The sequence below is a fragment of the Alosa sapidissima genome, chromosome 21 (assembly GCF_018492685.1).
Source record: "Alosa sapidissima isolate fAloSap1 chromosome 21, fAloSap1.pri, whole genome shotgun sequence".
NCBI lineage: Eukaryota > Metazoa > Chordata > Actinopteri > Clupeiformes > Clupeidae > Alosa > Alosa sapidissima.
This window is the reverse complement of record NC_055977.1, coordinates 5933102-5958101: the sequence shown is the minus strand read 5'-3', so window position 1 is coordinate 5958101 and position 25000 is coordinate 5933102. Positions and strand designations below refer to the sequence as shown.

The 25000-nt window shown below is 44.1% G+C and overlaps 1 protein-coding gene across 5 annotated transcripts in view; it reads right to left on the bottom strand.

Annotated features, from left to right (window-relative positions):
• col16a1 (collagen, type XVI, alpha 1) overlaps window positions 1-25000 on the bottom strand; it is a 125799-nt gene that overhangs the window by 94735 nt on the left and 6064 nt on the right. For all 5 annotated transcript variants that reach the window (XM_042077547.1, XM_042077550.1, XM_042077549.1 and 2 more), the window contains exons 3-6: window positions 17704-17772; window positions 17057-17174; window positions 3887-4010; window positions 140-421 (exon numbers count right to left, since the gene is read on the bottom strand). In XM_042077547.1, the coding sequence (XP_041933481.1) occupies window positions 140-421; window positions 3887-4010; window positions 17057-17174; window positions 17704-17772 (593 nt within the window). The remainder of the gene's footprint in view (window positions 1-139; window positions 422-3886; window positions 4011-17056; window positions 17175-17703; window positions 17773-25000) is intronic.

Below are 25000 nucleotides of genomic sequence, written 5' to 3'. Positions count from 1 at the left end.
TCTGTCTGTATCTCATCATTATGTGATATTGTGTTTAATTATGTTAAAGTGAGCATAATCACTTTGTCAGCCCCAACTATACAACAATCAAGGGATGACAACACCTGCCCATCCCCTCCCCTGCGTCCAGACCACTCACCTCCACAGGGGCTGCGTCGTCCGCCTTGATGGCCAGCAGGGTGCTGCCGTTGGTGGGGAGAGGCCCACGGGGCTCCAGGGGTTTGGTCACGATGGAGCCGCAGTCCACATGCAGGGCAGCGGCGTCTCTCTGGACGCTCAGGGCCAGCTTGTGCCAGCGCAGGTCCAGCAGGGACTCGATGCCCTCGCCGCTGAACACACACTCCGCTGGCGGCCTCTCGGCGGCCGTGCCGCGCGCACGCAGAGTCAGGGTGCCCTCCGGGCCACTCAGGTCTAGCGAGAACTGGACAGAGAGAGGGACGAGAGAGACCACACAAAACAGGAAGTTAGACATGATAAGAGATGAGAGAGACCACGCAAAACAGGAAGTTAGACATGATAAGGGACGAGAGAGACCACGCAAAACAGGAAGTTAGACATGATAAGGGACGAGAGAGACCACGCAAAACAGGAAGTTAGACATGATAAGGGAAGAGAGAGACCACGCAAAACAGGAAGTTAGACATGATAAGGGACGAGAGATACCACGTAAAACAGGAAGTTAGACATGATAAGGGACGAGAGAGACCACCAAAACAGGAAGTTAGACATGATAAGGGACGAGAGAGACCATGCAAAACAGGAAGTTAGACATGATAAGGGACAAGAGAAAGCAGGCAAAATGGGTATCCCACAGACAGCTTCCCCCAAGTCGAAAGAGACAAATAACGCACGCACACATAAACACACTCATACAAACACACAGCGATGGAGCAGACCAGTGAGGGTTGGGAGTTTGTGGATAATACCATGTCATCACTTAATCAGTAACTAGGACGGGATGTGTGTGTGTGAGTGTGTGTGTGTGTGTGTGTGTGTGTGTGTGTCTGTGTGTGTGTGTGTGTCTGTGTGTGTGTGTGTGTGTGCGTGCGTGCGTGCGTGTGTGTGTGTTTGTTTGTCTGTGTGTGTTTGTGTGTGTGTGTGTGTGTGGAGACGGCAATCATTTCAAACTGACTCTGCCTGACAAGGAGTAAACAACTCTGCGACTGCTGGAGCCAAATATAGTCTGTGTGGCAGCACATACACATCTCCACAAATCCAAATATTAATATCTAATTAAAAGTAATTAATTCAGCAGATAAGTCATTGGAGGAGGGCATGTTGTGGAATGGAAGCTGCAAAGCACAACAAAGCTCTTTGAGTGAGTGCAGCGCAGGGATGGGAGAGATCCCAACGGCAGGGCTTGACATAAGCCAATATTAGTCTGATTACTGAGCAGAATTACAAACCAATTAAAATTCAACATTTTACTCTAACAGAGATTACATTAGGATCACATTGCAACACTAAATATGTTGATGGATATTTGCTAAACCAACAAGTTTTTTTTTTCTCTCACTTGAAATGCAGACTTCCAACTGAAAATGTATGATTTACCGCAGTACCATACAGTAATCCATGATTACTTCTATTCTATTCGCTCACTTCTATTCTATTATATTCTGTCGCACTAGAATTTTAGAATATGTTTTGGGCGATCTGATTACAAGTGGTCAGCCAGGACACATCACCATTCAAACATGTGTCCAAGGTGAACAAACACATTTGACCACTTCTGCTTCGATTCCATTAGCACCAATGTCACATTCGTTATAAGAGATGCATCAAACGCATTATCATTTACAATGCAAAAGATATGCGTGTCCCTTTAGGGACAGCTACTGGTTAGGGCTTTGGGCTTGTAACTGAAGGGTTGCCGGTTTGATCCCCGACCAGTAGGAAAAATGTGGGTGGGGGAAGTGGTTGAGCACTGCTCTCCCATGCCCCACATCCACGGATGAAGTGCCCTTGAGCAAGGCACCTAACCCCTCACTGCTCCCCGAGAGCCGCTGTAGCAGGCAGCTCACTGCATCGGGATTAGTGTGTGCTTCACCTCACTGTGTGTTCACTGTGTGCTGTGTATGTTTCACAATTCACGGAATGGGATAAATACAGAGACCAAATTTCCCTCACGGGATCAAAAGAGTATATATACTTATACTTATTTATACTGACCTCCTGAGCCAGTGGTTTGAGAAACTGTTATTTAGAACTGACCACTTGTGACTAGTGTTGCACGGTGTATCGATACTAAAAAGGTATCATGATGCCTTCACGCAAAAAACGATACGATTTCCGATGTTTTTAGAATCGATACTTAATTAAAATAATAACGTTCTGTGTCTGTGTGAACTGCTGCTCTCACTGCTCCTTGCACGCATCTAGGCAAATGGGCATGTCCAGCAGGCAGCTCTGAGTGAGTGAGTGCGCAGGCAACGTCAACATAATTCTTTGCCGACAGTCCTCGGCCTTGTGGATAAAACAAAAGGTGAAATCTGGAACTATTTCAGATACATCGCGAATATTGAAGGCAAGCCATCAGGTACACAGAGGCCCGTTCGTAAAATATGTTTCAAAGTCATTTAAAAGCAGTAGGCTACGCATGGAACTTGGCTAAACACCAAGACATATCCCAACATTTTTAAAGAGTTCAAAGAACGACAGGTTAACGAATATGCTATAGAAAACACGACTACATGGTTAGTGCCAAGTTCTTCTCTTCTGTTTTAGTCTAGCCTAAGTGAAACGAGTATGGTTTTCTGGGATAAAGCGAACCTTCCTTCATCAATTAATTTTGACGAGACATAACGAGCTGTAATCATTTTGACAAGACATAACGAGCTGTAATCATAGGGTGCTAACGTGATGAAAGCGCAATGTTCACGCTAGAATAACATTACCATAACTTGTAAATAATCTATTTCATGTTCGGTCAGTAGGCCTACTACTGGTAATATTTGTCATGGCATGTAGACTGCAATTTGTTCAATAATTATTGCCCAGATGTAGGATAGGCTACCCGAAATGCGCTAATTAAAGCCCACAGCATATAATACCACCAAAGCGTGTTGAGTCCTAATAATAATAGTGGCTTATTGTTACGTGGTAGCAAATCATGTTATCAAAGAAATAGAAGTCATGTAGGAATGCGCACAGATATATTGCAACAGGTAATGGTGTAGGCCTATCTGACGAAGACCTGAGTGGTGGTAACGTCGTACTTGTACACTGGGCGCACTGTCAAAGAAATCCCATGAACACGGGAAGGCCTAGGGTAGCCTAGGCTATACTGTACATCAGATGGCCTAAAGATTAGGCCCCTCTGCATAGCATTCAGTGCAGTAGTACAGCATGCAGTAATTTCAAAACTTTGATCTAGCCTAGTTTGGCTATTTAAAGCTACTTTATTGCCAAAACACAACACAATGTAAATGAACTATAACAATCAATAAAGGACTTAATCACACAAAGTAGGCCTACTATTTTACTGACTATAAAAAATAATAATTATGTAGGAAGTTTAGAACCCGGAATTGATCTGCACACTACAAAAGTGCACCGAATTCAACACAAATGACTCAATACACTTGGAGGAGGTATGAGTCCTTTCTTTTTCAGATATCTTAGGATTTCGCCGTAGTAGTATCGTTTCAGTATTGAGCATCGTGATATTTATGGCAGGTATCGTATCAAAGTCATAATTTTGGTATCGTGACAACACTACTTGTGACCTGATCACCCACGACGGATTTTAAAAACAAATGCAAACACAGTCTTAATGTAAAGATATGCTACTCTACTCTGTTAGTATAATGATGAACATATTGGATACGTGTATTGTCTTGATTTCGTGGTGTAACTGGACGAGGTGTGGAGAGGGCGTGAGCACCTGGGGGTATCCTTGTTCATCGGTGATCTGGAACAGGTAGATATTCTCCTTCAGCGCCTTCCTCTTCAACAGGAGGGTGATGACCAGAGTGAACTCCTCAGGAAGGCCATGAGGAAGTACCAGCCTGCAGAACAGAGGGGGGGCAGAGAGAAAGAAAGAGAGAGAGAGAGAGAGAGAGAGAATAATTACTATTATTGAAAACATATATGTTATTACTATTATTAACATTATTACTACATGTATTTGACTGTTAATGCTTTATTTTGAATGTTAATGCTTTGGCAACATTGTACAATGCACAGCCATGCCAATAAAGCTCATTGAATTGAATTGAATTGAATTGAGAGAGAGAGAGAGAAGGAGGGAGGTCATTTAATTATTATCTTACACCCATTTCCACCAATAATACTAATGCAACATCGAAGATCCAAATCAAGCCCAGAGCTTATACTACACGACTTCCTCACATCACAGCGAAACAGGCAGAAGGGACTGTGAGATGGCAGAGGAAGGGGAGGGAGGATGGGATTAACCCTTAAAGGAGTACCGTCACACCAGTGATGGAATGTTGAGAAATGAACGTTCTAAAGAATATCTGGGTTCATTGAATTCAACATAGAATTTTAGAACCTTCAATTGTTGCGGAACTTAGAACGTTCAAAAACCTACACCTTTAAGAGAAAGAAAAAGAGAGATAGAAAATATTGAAAAGAAAGAAAGATGACAAGGGAGAGTGGGTGAGAAAGAGAGGGTGAAATTGAAAGAGAAATAGGAAAGATAAGGTAAAAGAGAGAGTGACAGAGAGGGAGAGAGAAAGAGAGAGAGAGAGAGAGATATCTCATTCCATATGCAATTGACCTGTGGTAGCCTGCCCTAGAGCGACAGTAAGAATGTATTAAAATAAACATCATTAATATACGGTATTGATATGGGCATATACTGTCATCTGAGAATAACCTCCTGACACTGATTTCTGCAGTGTCCCAGAGTAGGACTTCTCAGACAGCAGGGTAAATAGACACACACACACACACACACAAACACACACACACACACACACTGCAGGTTAATCTGTATTCCAGCGAATGCTTATATTCACATTACTACCTTCTGGGTCAAGGGCAAAAGAAATTACAGATGCAAGCACAGACAATCACATGCAAACACACACTTAAACACACTCTCCCTCTCTATCATACACACAAACACTAAGAAACACACATACACCCACACCTACAACTAAATATCAATACAAACAAAATACATACTCAAAAGCACACATATACTGTACGTGCACACAATCATGGCACACAAAAACTCACTCACTCACACACACACACAAAACTCACTCACTCGTGCACATGATCATGGCACACAAAACTCACTCACTCACTCACTCAATCACTCACATGATCATGGCACACACACACACACACACACAAACAAACAGTAGCCCAGAAGCATGAAGTAGTTTGTTTTAGAGTTGGAGTGACAGTGATTTATCACAGCATGGAACAGAGGAAGAATGCACGGAAAAACCCAACAGCTGGGGAGAGAGAGAGAGAAAGAGAGGGAAAGAGAGGGAAAGAGAGAGAGAGAGAGAGAGAGAGAAAGAGAGGGAAAGAGAGAGAGAGAGAGAGAGAGAGAGAAGGAAAGAAAGATGGATATAGAGATATAGGTTGATGATAAAGAGAGATGGATAGAGAGAAGGATAGACAGAGAGATGGAAAGAGAGAGTGAGGGTGAGGGATGGAGTGTGACGGAGGGAGAGGGAGGGTGAGTTTGTGACAGAGGAAGAAAAACAGGCAGAAAGAAGGGGTGGAGAAGGGAGAAAGAACTGCAGAAAGGGAAAGAGGGAAGGAGGGAGAGAAAGAGAGGGAGGAAGGAGGGAGAGAAAGAGAGGGAGGAAAGGAGGGGCAGTGTGTGATGGAAAGAGGACATGTATATATCTTCAGCTTTCTCAGAGAGAACAGCGGAGTACACTCATCACCCTCTCCTGCCACAGACACCTAAATCAAACCATGCACACACACACGCACACACGCACGCACACACACACACACAGACACAGACACACGCACCCACACACACACAGACACAGACACACACACACGCACACACACACACACACACACACACACACACACTCACTCGCAGACATGACACACTTTAAACGTCCCACATATTCGACGCACCCGACCAGTAGCGCGATGTTTTTTATATTCGCGCGTGGTGGTCGCGACACTAGTTGCAATATTCTCCTGAACAGAGGTGTCGCTGTTGTGAAAAGACTAACGCTAACTACGTTACACAGCAGAAGAAGCTGTAGTAAGAAACACTAGTAGCTACCAGAGAATGTCTAATAAGGGGAGAACCGCCACTCTCGGGAAACTTCCTGTTTCTGAACTGGTTGCAGTTCCTTTTCTGGTTCCACATGTCGTTCTCGAATGTGCTCACGAATAAGTGCAGAATTAATGGAGGTCTATGGAGCTGTACCCCTCAAATCCACTTTTCTCTGGATATATTTTTTTGGCCAGAAATTTGAATGTTGCATGCAAAAGAGGGGGCAGAGAAAATACACACAGCTGGGTATTATATTTTTTGAGTCACTTATTTGTTCTAAAAAGCCTTTCAAATGTGTCAATGACGTCATTCATTAGCAGAACGCTAGTGAGTTGTGGGCAACAACGACCCAACCTGTAAGAAATTGAAAGGACGTAAGTACTCGTTCATTCAACTTTTGACCTATAATCCATATGGATCTTGCAGAAACCACAATCCAATCTTCGATTTTCCAACGACAACCATGTGAAAGAGACACATTTAGCCGTTTAGCTCCATAGTCCCCCATTGTTTTTGCACTTATTTGTGATCGCCCCTAGCGGAACTGAAGCAGATTGCAGGTACAATGGAGTTAATAGGGAGTGATCCGGCTCTCCGTAAACGGGCTCTGTAGCTACCTGGCTAGCCTCTGTGATGGTACTTCAGACATTGGTTGCTACTATTCACAATTACCATCATCATTATCATCTAGTTTCCAAGGTGTGTGCACAGGTAGATAGATGGATATATAGATAGATATATAGATAGATACTTTAGTCATCCCGAGGGAAATTTTAATAATTTAAACAGTTTAATTAGCTGGCTAGCTAGCTAGCAGCTGGCTGAGTTTGTGTAATTTCCTGAAGTGGAAAGAGATTTTGTTCAGGCCTTAATAGATATCCTTTGTTTGAAAATAAATCGTTTCTATTCTTTCCTCTTAATTCCATGTGTTGCAACTCTCACTGGTAACTTTGTTAACTTATCCAGCAAACTATTAAAAATTCACGACTGTAACAAAACATTGCAACTCTCGCTTGCCCTCGAACTAGTCCATCTTCCTGTTTCCGCCTTGTCGCGCTGTCACTCCCCGATGTGAGTCGCTACCCGATGTGAGTCACGCATGCTCAGATTGATAGGTTTTACGGCATAACGCCAAGGGATCCGACTGAAATCCATAAAATAATTAACTTTTCTGTTTCAAAAACATTTTAGCTATCTAAAAGATTGTTTGATTGTTAACGTTAGCAAACGCCATTCAATTGACAGCCTTTGTTGTGCTTGATTGCTTACTTATTTGCCAGCAGTGAACAAACTTCGTTATAGGTCAATTTTTATTGATATTACAGAAGTCTCTCGCTAGCAGGCTACTTCAGCCTCTAATCTAGAACTGACATTAGAGATCATGCCATGAAAATGTGATGCCTTACGCTAAATAATACATTACTGCTGTGTAGGCTAATGTCATTATTCTGTGGCTAACAGCACTGGTAGTCGCAAAGTGACGCATGCGCAACTCACATCGGGGAGTGACAGCGCTCGTCTGAAAAAAAATGAGTGGTGCGCTACCTGCCTTCAATCCTGGCGCGCCAGCAATATCTACGTTAAATTGACGTCACGTTGTCGCGCTACCGGTCGAGTGCGTCGAGTATGTAGAAGCCCTTATGTTGACAGCTAAGGCACTTCCCAGGGGCAAGGATCTCCTCAAGATCCTGTGTGCAGTGTTGTATAAAGTACTAGAAAGCAATACTTGAGTAAAAGTACAAGAATCGTACTAGAAAAAGACTTTGGTAGAAGTGAAAGTTGCCTTTTAGAATATTACTTAAGTAAAAGTCTTAAAGTATCTGATATATACTGTACTTAAGTATCAAAAGTAATTTTCTGATATTTAATGTACTTAAGTATTTGAAGTAAAAGTAAAAAGCAAGCGGTTTTATTTTGAACTTTTATTGTAAACTTTATTTTGGCTTTCTTATAGTAAAGCATAAAGCATATTCAGGGTTCCCATATCTTCTTAATCTCACTCATCAAATCAAATGACATTCTTTTCTAGGACTTTATAGGCACAATTCTCTGATATGAAAAATAAATAACTTATTTCTTTCACAAAAAAAATGACCTGCTTGAAGGAAGAACATTTTGGTCATGTGGCATGAGCATTTCTAGGGCTTACTCCCCAGTGCCCGGGAGTTTCAGGCCCAAGACCGACCATAGTGGTGGAAATTGGATAAATTAAGCAACATTTAAGCTCTTGCTATCCTGTAGTTTTTATTAGTACCATGGTTCAACAAATGTGTAAAGGTTATATAATAATTCACTTCAACTGAGAAGTTAACAAAAAATATTCCACAAGTTACCAAAACAGAAAGAAAGAAAGAAAGCCTTTGAAATGTAGCCTATCCCATGCTTCCACAAAGAGGCATATTGAACTAATGTTTAGGCTACATGTTTTTTGCATGGGTAGGCTATATTGTTGTTTGGTGATTTAGCCTACTCCTTTACTACACCCTCTTCTGAGCAAACAAGGCATATAGGTTTATCATGTAGGGTAATTGCTCTTTCTTACATTAAATAACTTTAATTTATCCTCTCTACTTGTCCCTGTAGTCATGGCCTCCTCATCACTAATTTCGGGCTCATCATTTTCAGTGGTCGACTGGTTGATCTGCTGCTCAGTCTCTCCTGGCCTCTTTCTACCCTCCATCCTTCCTGACGCTTGTGTCTACTGTAGGGCCGGCTTGGCTATCCGTATCTGAGAAAACTTTTTGGAAAAGACGGGCTATATGGACCCAACCAACTCTTTTTGGGAGGGGAGAACTCCCTCACGTAGGCTACAACCCATGCAGAGGAATTGCATTGGTGTCATGCACAGAATGCAGAACGTGTCCTACTTTAAGAAAAGATAGACTAACGTGACAAATGTCAATATTTGTTTCCTCGACCGGCCCAAAAGTGAAGCGGCCCACCGGGAATTCTCCCGATTACCCACCCCGGGCCTGATTCAGTCTTACTCTTCTTGGACTGAAGACAACTCCTGCGATGCTATGGATAAATAGCCTTCCACAGGCTGCTAGAGCAGGTAGCCGGTGTACAGAAACATTTCTTGCAAATACGGCCACGGGTGTATGACGTTATATTCACCACTACCCTGTTCACCTAGTTCACCACTATCGTCGGGGTGGTCGTCTATGATAACGGGAGGTCCTCCAGTAGGTGCTCGTGCTTCCATGGCGGTTTCAGTTGTGTGTCCTCCTCCTTTAGCAACCAACAAGAGCTGAAATAGAGCGCGCAGCGTGCAGAGCGTGCGTAATGCAATCTAGGAGCAGTGATTCGCCAAACCTCCCTTATTGCAGTCGCACACATTTTTTCTAATTTTATGTTTTAGTAACGAGTAACGAAGATGCTTAGTGAAAATATAACGGAGTAAAAGTATACATTTTATCTAGGAAATGTAGTGGAGTAAAAGTGGAAGTTGACATAAATTTAAATAGCGAAGTAAAGTACAGAAACGTGAAATTTCTACTTAAGTACAGTAACAAAGTATTTGTACTCCGTTACATGACAACACTGCCTGTGTGTGTGTGTGTGTTCGAGAAAGTCTTTGTGGGTGTGTGTTAGGGCTGGGCGATAAAACGATAGCGATATGTATCGCAATAGACATGTAATCGATCTCAATAAAAAATATGTTTGATAGAACATTCGATAATTAAAAGCAACGCACACCTCCCTTACGTTGCCATAAAAAAATAGGCTAAATATATCTTGCATTGTATGTGCAACTGCCAGAGTAGGCGATAGAAGTAGGCCTACCAACCTCAACACAGACTCTCAATGAGTCCCTGCCCCGTGCACTCTCTCTCTCTCTCTCTCTCTCTCTCTCTCCCTTCTCAACAGGCGCATCCCTCCTCAGCATGCACATGTAATCCAAACATTCACAATCGTGCAAGACAACTGGCTAAATTGCTATTAAATCCGGTTAGCATCATTAGCATGCTGCACGAATTTGTTCAAAACTGTTGGATTCAAATTGACTGCTAAGTTAATCATCTCAATCCCGATGCAAATGGAAAAGTATTTTCCAAGATTCAAGAACGGGCCTGTCCCAAGGTGAAAATATGAGGTGAGTGAAGTTGATTGTGCAGTTGTAGAACAAGTCATTAATGCGTGTTCATGTTCCGTCTACCTCTCTCCTAGCAACGCTGAGACTTACAGGATGTAATACCATACCAAATCGCGCTTCGTGTTTATTTTTTTTTACCATTGCGGAAATATAAACGTCGCGCGCATAACGTTGCGGTGACCATTACAGGACGTCCTCTCAAAGTCTCGTGGACGTCTTTTAGACCTCCCGAACAGAGGTCCGCGGGACGTAAAGGGAACCCTACACAATGTCAAGGAGGTGACGTTCGCCAGGGGACCTTTAGGGGACGTCGCCAGGACTTTATTTTGTTTACTGGGTTATGTGCACATTTATTTATTTGAGTGTTTTTCATGATTGTGTTGCTATTTCTTTTCCCTGTTTGCTTTGATTGATAACTGAGGTGAATAAAATCAGAGGAAGGTTAAGTTTCAAATAAAAGTGTTTAAATTGAACTTTTTTTCCCTTCTGGTCCTTATCTGAAATGGATTAAAAAAAAACCCAATAATTATCGATATCGACTGATATGAAATACTTTCGTGATACAGTTTTCAGCCATATCGCCCAGCCCTAGTGTGTGTCTGTGTTTACTTAAACAAGACACTCTGAGCCGCTGAGATGTGCCGCTGAGCATGAGATGCAGCTAAAGTGGCCAATCTTGTCCTGACAGTCTCTCAAGAAGAGCGTGCCATTCAGACATAACACCCAACTTACGTAAGTCAACAATACACGAGGCCTCACCCCATCAGAACCTAGATATATAGATAGATAGATACTTTATTGATCCCCAAGGGGAACCAGGGAACCTATGTCAATGCAATAGATACAGCATGTTAAAACTTGTTTAGATCTGAAAACTTAGTAGCTTTTACGTCGTAAGCAGCATAGTAATATAAATGTAGCACATCCTGATGTGTTATAATGTGTCCATTGCCAGATAACATGGCTTGCTTGAGAGGTTGAGAGGGTTGGTATTGAGAGGTTGGTGTTGAGAGGTTGGTGTTGAGAGGATTGGTGTTGAGAGGTTTGGTGTTGAGAGGGTTGGTGTTGAGAGGGAGGGTTGGTGTTAATAGGGTTGGTGTTGAGAGGTTTGGTGTTGAGAAGTTTGTTGTTGAGAGGGTTGGTGTTGAGAGGTTTGGCTGTGGTGGGAAGACCCAACCCAACAGCACAAATAATTATCCAAATTAGCCTGTGCAAAGCTAGCCTGGATACCACACTCTCTGACTTCGGAGTACTGTAGGGAAATGTAATTGAGTGGAAGTACGTAGACAGGCGGAGCCAGGCTAGTGCAAAGCTGATAAAAACATGAATGCCTACAAGTAAGAAGATGCCACACACACACACACCATTACAATACCATTACCATACCCCCCCCCCCCTACACACACACACACACACACTCTAGCTCCAAATGTCTAATCTATTGGAGCAAGTGTATCATCTATTGAATAATGTTTTGGCTGTGAGGCCTTCAGATTCAATTTTTGAAAACATGAATGCTTCCTACCTACCCCTAAAGGCAACCATTCAGAGGTCCTATTACCATACCAACCAAAAGTCTGATGTATACGTTTTTGATGCTAGATGCCCCTTGACCTCTGCTCCCCTTTCATCCTCAGGCCTAGAACTGCTGAAGAGGTTATCTGAGGTCATCTGTACTGATATTATTTACTACTAAAGTACCCGCGACACATCTGTCATTATCATGTACTCAGGGGTTAAAGTGTGTGGGGGTGGGAGGTACGCAGTTCCGCCACCTCAGATAAATTGATAATAAATATATTCTTTCATACCAACGATATAGCGTGATGATATTGTTAAATTAAATGGTGAGTTAATTTTCCGCGTGTACCGAGGTGACCAAGAAGCTAGCAATTCTTGTCCAAAAAGTATTGCTACACCACGATACTCAATATGTTGTTCAACGGTGAGTCATTTTTCCCCCTTGCACCGACATTGGATTTTAGGGTTCCCCCACCTGCCAAATCCCACTAACCACTGCATGTACTAAAGGTATATTATACATGCAGTATATTGTACAGTATAGAGCATCGAGGCCCAACTACAAGTATGGAGCATTAATGTCAGTACCAAGCACAAACACAGTACTTACTGTAATATGAAGTCTCCTCATGGCCTTGTGTGTCTCTTATACTGTACAGTCTAATGGCCTTGTGTGTCTCTTATATATACTGTAGAGTCTAATGTGTGTGTGTGTGTGTTTCTGAGTGGAGTTGAGTTGGCTTGATGCCATACTGACGCTAGAGGAAGTCTTTCGTTTAAACATCTATAAATGCTCCTTGAGGGCTTTTCAGTGACAGCCCCTGCACACACATGTACACACGCCCACACACACACACACAGTAGTCAAAAGGCATGCAGTACCCCTTAAGCATTTTCAGTGGAAATTGTGAGCATACACACACACACACAGCAGTCAGTCAAAAAGCACACACACACACACACACACACACACACACACACACACACACACACAGCAGTCAGTCAAAAAGCACACACACACACACACACACAGCAGTCAGTCAAAAAGCACACACACACACACACACACAGCAGTCAGTCAAAAAGCACACACACACACACACACACACACACAGCAGTCAGTCAAAAAGCACACACACACACACACACACACACACACACACAGCAGTCAGTCAAAAAGCACACACACACACACACACACACACACACACACACACACACACACACACACACACAGCAGTCAGTCAAAAAGCACACACACACACACACACACACACAGCAGTCAGTCAAAAAGCACACACACACACACACACACACACACACACACACACAGCAGTCAGTCAAAAAGCACACACACACACACACACACACACACACACACACACACAGCAGTCAGTCAAAAAGCACACACACACACACACACACACACACACACACACACACACAGCAGTCAGTCAAAAAGCACACACACACACACACACAGCAGTCAGTCAAAAAGCACTCACACACACACACAGCAGTCAGTCAAAAAGCACACACACACACACACACACACACACACCACACACACACTCACACACACACACCACACACACCACACGCACACACACACACACACCACACACACACACACACACACACACCACACACACACACACACACACACACACACACACACACACACCACACACACACACACACACACACACACACACACACACACACACCACACACACACACACACACACACACACACACACCTCCCTTAAGCAGGAGCCTACCCCAGTAGTCTGTGCTTCACTCACTCGACAAATGAAAAGCGACTAAATTAAAGGGCGATAGGATGATAACAGAAAACAGAAACACTAAGCCCAGCGCTCTCATTTTTCACCACATTTGTTTACAGCTGTCTGTAACCTCTGAAGGGTGGCAGAGATGTGAAGAGCAGAGAGGGAGAGAGAGAGAGAGAGAGAGAGAGAGAAAGAGAGAGGGAGAGAAAGAGAGAGAAGAGAGAGAGAAGATAGAGAGAGAAAGAGAGAGAGAGAAGAAAGAGATTAGACTGCAAGAGGTGTCTCTCAGATCAAGTGTTAATCCAAGGACAAAAACAAACATGGGACTATTCCTTCATTTCTCCTGATCAAGCTGGCAGCAGCCAGTCAAAACATGCCACAGATGTTTCTCATCTCTCTTTCTCTCTCTCTCTCCCTCTCTCTCTCTATCCCTCTCTCTCTCATCTCTCTCTTTCTCTCTTCTCTCTCTCTCGCTCGGGGAGCAGTGAGGGGTTACTGTAGGTGCGGCTGAAGTGCCCTTGAGCAAGGCACCTAACCCCTCACTGCTCCCCGAGCGCCGCTGTTGTAGCAGGCAGCTCACTGCGCCGGTATTAGTGTGTGCTTCACCTCACTGTGTGTACACTGTGTGCTGTTTGTGTTTCACTAATTCACCGATTGGGTTAAATGCAGAGACCAAATTTCCCTCACGGGATCAAAAAAGTATATATACTAATACTTATACTTATACTATCTCTCTCTCTCTCATCTCTCTCTCTATCTCTGTCTCTCTCCATCCCTCTCTCTCTCTCAGATTCAAGTGCTGTGATTTGGCTGAAGGGCAAACAAATAGTGGTGTATCTGTGTGAGTCTAGATGTATGGGTGTTCATGTGTATGCCTGTGCTTCTGTGTGTGTGTGGGTGGGTGTGTGTGTGTGTCTGTCTGTCTGTGTGTCTGGGTCTATGTGTGTGTCTGTGTCTTTTCATAAAAGTTTGTATGAGTAAGTAGTGTGTGTGTCTGCGTCTATGTGTGTCTGTGTCTGTGTCTTTTCATAAACATTTGTATAAGTAGTGTGGGTGTGTGTGTGTGACTTTGAGTGAACAAATGGCTGTGTTATCCGCTGTAATGATGAGCACAAACAGCTGAGATGGAAGAGTAAAGGAAAGCAGGAAAACTGTGTGTGTGTGTGTGTGTGTGTAAAGCAGGAACATTCTCGTAATCAAATCTGACAGCAAATCTCTGCTACACCCGCAAAGCACCAGAACTGACCCATTTGGCAAGCCCACAGGCAAGCAATCACGTTTCACAAGAGATAAACATCAGAGCACTGAAATCACTCTGTTTACATAAGCAGTCGGACAAACACACACACATTCTATTTTTCTCTGTCTGTCTATTCAAGTGTGCAGACATGCCATCACACACAAGTAAACAAATACAAAACCTAACAAACTCTTTAAGACTGCATCACCCCCCCCCCCCCCCTCCCCCCTCCACTCTCTCCACACTAGCACTGTTGGGGACTGGTCTCCACACTTTAGCATGGCTAGGGACTTGTATTACTCTCCACACATATAATAGCATGGCTATGGCCTGGTGCTACTCTCCACAGTCCACACGTTAGCATTAGCATTGGCTTTCTCAGTGATCATGCAGGGTTAGCGTGGGGATGATGGTTACTGGTGCTACTTTCCACACTAGCACTATTAGGGACTGGTCTCCACACATTAGCATGGCTAGGGATTTGTATTGCTCTCCACACATTAGCATGGCTAGGGATTTGTATTGCTACTCTCCACACATTAGCATGGCTAGGGATTTGTATTGCTCTCCACACATTAGCATGGCTAGGGATTTGTATTGCTACTCTCCACACATTAGCATGGCTAGGGATTTGTATTGCTACTCTCCACACATTAGCATGGCTAGGGATTTGTATTGCTACTCTCCACACATTAGCATGGCTAGGGATTTGTATTGCTCTCCAAATATTAGCATGGTGTTCTCAGTGGTTCACCATATAAGCTCAAGGCAATCAGTGGTATTGCTAATAAAACAAACACAGACTCGAAGCACAGAGCATGTGTGTGTGTGTGTGTGTGTATGTGTGTGTGTGTGGGGGGAGGGGCAAAGCATAAGGAGAATGAATCAGACAGTGAGTGGGAAAAAATAAATCACTGGTAGCTTGTTATGGACTACTCCAAGAAACAGACACGCAGAGACACACAGATAACGAAACACACGTGCGCATACACACACACACGCACACACACACACAATGATAATCTGAAGAACATGGGAAGAGTGTGCATGTGCATACATGTGCCTGTACACAGACACACACACACACAAACACTGAACTGGAAAGTGAAGAACAGGGGGAGAGTTTGTGTGTGTGTGTATGTGTGTATATGTATATGTGTGTGAGACGTGAGACAGAGTGTATATGGCGAATGATTATCAAATTAATTCATTAAGAGTAATGGAAATGACAGTAAAATGAATGTGCCAGAGATAACATTACAGTGCAGAAGCATCCCATCATTCACAGCCAACGTTATCTGCAAGCTGTCTTCTCTGGCACAATCTGTACTAGAGCATATGTGTGTGTGTGTGTGTGTGTGTGTGCATGTGTGTGTGTGTGCATGTCTGTGTGTGTGTGTGTATATTTTGCCAAAGTGCATATGTCAGACAGCATGAGAAACAAAGCAGTGTGCAAAGTTGAAAGTTGAGGGAGAGGTCTCTGAAAAACAGGAGGCAGACAGGAGTAGGAGGGCACACACACACACACACGCACACACACACACACACAAACACACACACACACACACAAACACGCACACACACACACACACAAACACACACACACACAAACACGCACACACACACGCACACACACAAACACAAACACACACACAAATACGCACACACACACACACACACACACACACACACACACACACTGCTGTTGCAGTATGATGATGTTCTGTCTTTGTTTCCTTTCTTTTACATACCTCTATCTACCTGTATAATTAGAAATGCTTTTGCAATACAAAGTGTATTTTTTACATTTAAATTCATTTAATTTAGAGAGACTGACAGAGAGAGAGAGAGAGAGAGAGAAAGAGAGACAGAGAAAGAAAAAGAGGAAGAATACTGAGGGAGGAGAGAAATAAAGGGAGACAGAGTGAAATCAGCACAGAAGTGAAGAGAGAGGGATAGAGAAAGATGTATAGAAAGAGAAATGGTGATGAGAAGAACGAGTGAGAGACAGACAGACAGACAGATAGAGAGAGTGCAAGACAGAGTGAAAGACAGAGTGAAAGAGTGCGAGAGAGAGAGAGTGTATGTGTGTGTGTGGTGTGCGCATATGTGTGTGTGTATGTGTGTGTGTGCGTGTGTGCACGTGTGTGTGTGTGTGTGTGTGTGTGTGTGTGTCTTACTCGGTTGGCTGAGTGAGAGACACCTTTCCCAGGCGCAGGATGACAGGTCCTCTAGGGTTACGGATCTTCTTCACCTCGGAGTTCTTCACCAGGCCGAAGCGCCGCACCAGATTAAACCCTGTAGATCAGTTCATCAATACACTCATCTCACTCACTGCATCACATAACCCATAACCCAGCACAGTCTGCATCACATAACCCATAACCCAGCGCAGTCTGCATCAAATAACCCATAACCCAGCGCAGTCTGCATCAAATAACCCAGTGCCTGCATTTTTTAAATCATGAACATGGAACATGCCCACAGTGTGTAGCACTGTAGCTGCCTGCATTTTTAAAATCATGCCCCCAGAGCGTAGCACTGTAGCTGCCTGGCTGCTCTAGCTGTTGGCTGCAGAACTCAATGTTGTTTCTATGCCGACCGTACTCGGTGACCTCGAGACACAGAGATCTATGTGAGAAAATTGCCGGAGTTTTCCATTAATTGCCTTGGTCAGGAGCACAGCGGCTTTCTGGCTATAGCGCTTGCCAGTCTAGTTTCTCAGTCAACACATCACCACCAACACCCCACGTAATCAACAAGGACCGCAGTGTGTGACTAGGACCGCAGGTGTGTGACAAGAGCCGCAGTGTGTAAGGGCTCATACCAGTGATGTTGTCCCTCGCGGTCTGTGGAAACTTCCAGGACTCCACCTGCAGAGTCGGGCAGCCCACATCTGAGGAAGAGGAAGATGAACACTTCATTAGGATGATGTGTGTTTATTAGGATAACACACTTTTATTAGGATGATGTGTGTTTATTAGGATGATCTGTGTTTATTAGGATAAAGCACTATATTAGGATGATCTGTGTTTATTAGGATTATGCAAACTTGTGGTGAGCCACCTTTATCATGATGATTGATCATTATTATGGTGATTGAGTGGAATATATGTGTCTTAAGTAAAATACAGTCCATGCCCTATACACTGAGAATCCACAGCTTAGTGAGACCACACATGAACAACAGATGTCTCCTGTGTTAGCAGCGTTGTCTTTGGAGGGAGCAGGATGGAAGCGTATCTCAGAGAAGACATCTAAATCTTACTGTAGATTATTTTCAGGGAACAGACAGGTGAAGGGTGGAGAGAGTGCACCAAGAAAGTCAAGACAGATGAGATGAGATGAGATGTGAGAGGGAGAGAAGTGAGTCACAGGAACAGCAAAAAGGTCTGATTGGGCTAGGAGTCGGTCTCCTGAATCTTTTTTTGAAAAGCCGTACGGCAGTTTTGACAAGATTGAATCCCCACAGAGGTGCTCAATAAACTCCGAACTGCTTCTGAACTTCCCCCGTCAGAGCATAGAAAAAAAAAACAAATCTCTCTCTGCAAAGTCAGCACTGTCACGCACTCGAAAAAGGAAAGATAGTGAGATGTTTTGCTAACTTTTTGTTCCCTTTTCCCCGTTCCACTTTTGCTCTGTTCCTCCGGTGTTTGGATTTTTGAAAGGAGAGAAGGCGGAGAATGTGTTGCTCCACATACCAACCTGAGTGAATCTACAGCACATTACAGTATTCGGCTGTATTTTAGTGCGAGGTGAAGAGGGAGGAATTAAGACACGCGGTTGTCAGTGAGGAGCCTGGGGATGCCCCCCCGACACATCCGACAGAGAAGCCAGACAGGAGGAGGAGGAGGAGGAGAAAGGAACGAAAGAGAGACAAGAGAAGTGGGGAGGATGCAATGCACCTGAGGGACAAATGTGTGTGTGTGTGTGTGTGTGTGTGTGTGTGTGTGTGTGTGTGTGTGTGTGTGTGTGTGTGTGTGTGTGTGTGTGTGTACAGTATGTGTGTGTGTATGTGTGTGTGTGTGTGTGTGTATGTGTGTGTCTGTGTGTCTGTTTGTTTGTGTGTGTGTGTGTGTCTGTCTGTGTTTGTGCATAATATCAGTGGGCGACAGACATGGGATGCTGCAACTCAAAGTAAATCTTCACGACTTACCATCAGAATAACGAAGTAATTTGCCAGCAGGCTCAGTGTTTGTCTTCACACACACAGAAACAGAAACAGGGTGGTTACGCAGGAGATCTCACCCGCCAGATGTCAGCTATGACAGCGGAGCATTCTCCACCCTCAACACTCAATAAAGCACAGCCTAAATAGAGTGGTGCATGCAACCCAACTCAACTGAGTGTAGATGTGTGTGTGTGTGTGTCCTCCATTATTGGAAGTCGCCATATATGGAGAAGAAGGTGTTTTGTGTATCCATAAATCTGCTGTTTGAGATTGTCATCAGACCCACATTGGTGGATCATGCCTCAGCAATGTTCTGTATCTGTAACATTTATGTCCTTATGTACATTTATTATGAATTGCGGACATAAATAAAGTAGTTAAAATGTGTGTGTGTGTGTGTGTGTGTGTGTGGTGTCATAGAGTGTGCTAGAATAATGGTCGCCTCACTGCCTGACAGTGAGCACAAGGTTGCTAACTGAACCCACCGGTGCAACTCAGGGATTAAAAACACGTGCTAAATGTCCAGTCCCTTTGCTTTAGTCTAGGTTTATTAACTTGGCACTATATAGATAATTTCACAAAAAAAACAATTAAGGGTAGGTGCATAAGATTAGCCACACATGCTTTAGTGAAGAAAAACATAAATTATGACATAGTCAAAGGTTTCATTTCAAGCCTTTGGAAACAAAGTGCTGACGTGATTGTGAAACTGCCCACATGTTCACATAACTTGGGCCAAAGCAACAGGGTTTCTTGACAGGGTTACGGGGAGTGCACTATTCGCGTTTTTACAGTGAGCGCTTTTTGAGCCAGGTGCTGATAGCCGAGCCCAGAGTAGCTAAAGTTCAAAGCGCTTCACCTGTCAGCGGAGCCCTAAACGCACCCCTCTCTGATGCCCTAGCGCAAACTCCCAGCTCCTTCTAGCATGTCACGAATGCAGGAATTACTGCGGAACAAGCTCTAATAATATCCAGATTGCTGGAAAATGTGATTGAGTCAGAGTTAGATGCTAACTCTCGGTAAGCGTTTACTGCTGAGCCTTGTGCTATGTTTTCCATTAACAGTGAGGGAGAACCCCCTCCACCCCCACCCCCCTTTCCAAGAGACCGTAACTCCCAATAAACCCCAGCATTTGAAGTGGAAAGACTCAGAACTAGAAAGACTCCAGGTTAATAAATTAGCCATTGTGCTGGTCTTTGTAGGGCTTGGCAATGAAGCGTAGCATGACACCAACATGGCTGGCATAAGTTGTTTATGGTGATGCCAGCACTGCTTGTTACATACCCTTCTCTCTGGTAAATTAATTCAAGCTTTTTGATAAACTCAGTGAGAGTCAATGACCCTTGCTTTAGGCCTGCTCCCTGCTAGGAGCTGTTGTTGTTTAGCATTGTGCTAAAACCTGCTTATAAGCCACAGAGGGAGAGAGAGGGATTGAATTGAACAGAAGGTCAACAGGCCTCTGCGCAGCGGGGCGAAAGCGCCTTTTCTCTGATCAAATCTTTCTCCTGGCATTTCTCCGTAATTGGACAGTCTGCGTTGCCAGACGTGTCGACTGGAGCCACTTAAAAGAGAATGGCAGCCGCACAGCAGGAAAAAAAGAGACGCATGCTGGGTAATGTACAGTAGTACTGTGAAGGTGGCCTGAAACTGCTGCTCAGGGGAAGGGGGGGGGGGGGGGGTAGGGGGGTTGGTGGAGTTAACCCAAACTCTTCTCAATGACATACTTGGTCGTCTTCCCAAAGATGGAATTGTAGGGTACGCACTGCACAGCACAGCAGAAGATGGAAAGTCTTTGATGCTGAAGTATGTAGGGGTGAGCTCAGTTTCCTACAGGGGCGCTGGATTGTTTTCCACAAGTTTGGCCTTCTACATCTAACTACATGGAGTCTGAGGCTTCTACATCTAACTACATGGAGTCTGAGGCTCAGAGGCACAAAGGAGATCATCAGTCAAGAGCCCTTTTAAAAAGTGTTACTCAGATGAGGAACTCTGCCAATCCTGTACACAACATTATTACCACCAAGGGGTAATCACCAGGGCCCAATGTTGTAGTTATAACGTACTTATAAATGTCCTTATTAAAGTGTACTGACATAAAACAATAAATCATACTATAACTTTGTGTCAGTAACACACAAACCCTGGCCTTCAACTGCACTATACATACACACACCTAAGCACATCTTAAAGGATATACTGCTTCAGTGTAAAAGTACACTGTCCTCATCTATTCATTACGATATGGAAATGTGTGGAGGGGTGTAACTGTGCTGCATTCGGTACATTTGATTCACATGTGTACTGAACCTCACACCCTGTACCAGTTCAGTTCAGTATGAATACACCCCTAATGGAAACATAATATGGGGCCAAGACCTACCCATGGATATCAGTAATCTGTTATTACAACAGCTCTGTGTACATGTCAGATCACAGAGAGGTGTGTTATTATAGGAGGAGAAACACACGTAGACATGGTGGTTCATAAAATAACATCCCTGAGGCATTTTGGTTTGCGATTCATCTTTCATCAGGGCGTCACAGCGCCTTGCTGTAAAGATTTCACCGTAGTGCCAAAAAGCGATGGGCTGCTTGCCCAGGCGTAGACTAGCCTAGCTCTAGACTAGCCCAGGCATGGATTAAGCTCTAGACTAGCCTGGCTCTAGACTAGCCCAGGCGTAGATTAAGCTCTAGACTAGCCTAGCTCTAGACTAGCCCAGGCATGGATTAAGCTCTAGACTAGCCTGGCTCTAGACTAGCCTAGCTCTAGACTAGCCCAGGCATGGATTAAGCTCTAGACTAGCCTAACTCTAGACTAGCCTAGCTCTAGACTAGCCCAGGCATGGATTAAGCTCTAGACTAGCCTGGCTCTAGACTAGCCTGGCTCTAGACTAGCCTACAGTAGCTCTAGACTAGCCTGGCTCTAGACTAGCCTGGCTCTAGACTAGCCTAGCTCTAGACTAAAAGAGAAGTTCTCAAAAAGAGCTTTTAGTCTAGAACCTAAATGAAAATCCAATGAAAATCTCCATGTCTAGTCTGGATTAGAAATGGGATTAGCTCATACACTTGAAAATGCCATACACCTACCAAATCTACAGTTTAGTTTAGGGTAAGGCTTATCAGCTACTGGCTGTGTTCTGGGTTAGGGTTATCAGATAGTGTCTGTGTCTCTGGGCCTAAATGCATGATAAGGCTGGCCAAATCTGGGTTAGGGTTATCAGCTACCGTCTGTGTTTCTGTGCTTGGGCGAGGGTTAGGTTAAGAGCTAGACTTAGGGTTAGGGCTATCCAACTACTGTCTGTTTCGGTGCATGAATGCCTGAATGAGGTCGGCAACAGTTGAAACACTGGAAGAAAAAAAAAGAACTAGGACTCATAACATCACCCTGTCAACCTGTCAAAGCACTGTGTTGCTTTGACTGAGGTAAATTACAGTATATTATGAGTGTACAGTGACTGGGATTGACTGGACCAAGAAAACTATATGGACAAGAAGAACCTTTTTTTCCAGGGGTCACAGAGAGCCTTTAATTCTGTAGTATGGTAGGGCCAGTCTGCAGCTCTGCAGTGTGAAAGGGCAGTTCACAGCTCTGCAGTGTGAAAGGACAGTCTGCAGCTCTGCAGTGTGAAAGGGCAGTTCACAGCTCTGCAGTGTGAAAGGGCAGTCTACAGCTCCGCAGTGTGAAAGGCCAGTCTGCAGCTCTGCAGTGTGAAAGGGCAGTCTGCAGCTCTGCAGTGTGAAAGGGCAGTTCACTCTGCAGTGTGAAAGGGCAGTCTGCAGCTCTGCAGTGTGAAAGGGCAGTTTACAGCTCCGCAGTGTGAAAGGCCAGTCTGCAGCTCTGCAGTGTGAAAGAGCAGCCTGCAGCAACAACTGAGGCAATCCATGAGGAAGTGAGAGAAGACATTGAAAGATGAATGAGCGCCAGAGTTGAGAATAAAATCTATAGTGTCGATGAATATTTGATAAGTGCGCAATGATCAAAATGGACACATCTCCAGTTTCGACTGAAGGGATTCAAAAGGAGAAAGTCCTATGAACGAGGCTGGTCTCAGCTCATCCTGAGGTTTGCACTTCGTAACCACATAAATCCCAGCAATCCCTTCATTTATAATTCAACGGCGTGAACCGAGAACTGTTTACATATCGACCTGATGCCCAAATTTTCTTTCTACTTTTGCGGCAAATTCACAACTCAAAGTCTAATTGGACTCAAAATACACTTAGCCTCCTCAGCCAAACAAGGTCAACACTTGCTCAGTTAGACTAATCTACCAAGTGAAATATGAAATGATCCAACAGTGCACTGCTTTTTAAAATTTCATTAACAGATAAAACAAGTAATTTAAGTCTACTGTTAAAGCTACAGTTGGCAAGATTTTTTTGATTATATTTACTGAAACCGATACTGCTCCAACAGAAAAACATAAATCAGCCGTTTTTTTTAAAAAAAAACCTCCACCTAGAGCCTGTAATTTGTTTTGCAAAAATCCACAGCTCCCGGTTCTTCTGGTCCAATCAGAATACAGCAGGGCTGTGTGAGATCTGCAGCTTTAAACAGTGAGTGCTTATTGAGCTGGACCCTGTGATGGAGGGCAGGATGTTGTCAAGCAGCTGAGCTTTAACATCAAACAGCATTTCTCAGACACACACACACACACACACACACACACATACAGCATTTCTCAGATTCCACAGAGACCCTCCTTTGAGATCAGACCAGGTTTGAACCCGATCACTGCTATGCTCAATCTGTCTCTCTCATCTCTCTCACACACACACACACACACACACACACAAACACACACACACACAAATACACCAAATACACACACACAAATACACCAAATCCACACACACAAATACACACACACACACACACACAGGTTTGGAGCCTAACCCAGAGCTGCGTTCCCTGGCTGGGCCGTCTGGCTCTCTCTGCTCAGGCTGGCGTTGCCTCAGAGGACCAGGCGGACGTCCTCCAGTGCCCACTAAACCAAACATCCTCGACATCCTGTGCTGAAAAACCGCAGCGGTCAGAGTGTGCTCCACTACGAGGAAACAAAGGCCTAAGGACAACACTGACTCTGCCACATAAACCATGAAAAACAGCAAATGTTCAAATTCGTCGAGAGGATATCCCAAAAACCTTTCCTGGAGATTGAGTACATGTTTTGGGGGCCTGAGTAACAGCAGCAGTTGCTCAACGGAGCCTGTGGGGGAAAAAAAAAAACTGTCTGGAAAATAAAGGGAATTCATTTGTCAAAATGACAAGTTAAGAAAGAAATCATGCAAAGCATGTTTTGCTCCATATGGCTCTGTTTACATCACTGCGTCACCACATGGACAGGCTTGTGTGTCCACTGATCACAGCGTTGCCACTGCGCGCTTAGTGTAAACCAAAGATTCTAGAATAGAGCTCTGTTCTAGAATCTTTGGTGTAAACGACAGCAATGTAGGTCACTTGGACGCACAGACGTGAACTGCTTGCTGCTACTGCTCTAGATGTTCTGTTCATCTCGTAAGATCTAACTTCTGATATAAACTGACACTGGAGCAAGCATGGCCGAATCCACACAGGGTCAGAAACCATGGCAACGGCTTTTTTTAAATGTGGTGTTTCAATCCCAAAATAAGAGGATATGGCATCTGAACAGCTAGACTCTTGCCTAACTGCACAACAGCTGTGATCTATTATTGTGAGTGAAACACTCTCGCTGTGTTCTGCAGGGCTTAAGGGAAAGGATATCTGGAGAGAGAGCCCAACTCTCTTCCGCTCCTGAGTGTGTGTGCGCGTGTCTATGTGTGTGTGTGTGTGTGTGTCTGTGTCTGTGTCTCATATATGGGCCACCGTGTTCTGTGTGTAGAGCAGAGACTTACCCTCGGCGGACACCAGACCATTCAAGCAATGTGTGTCTGGGGTGTGTGGTGTGTGTGTGTGTGTGTGTGTGTGTGT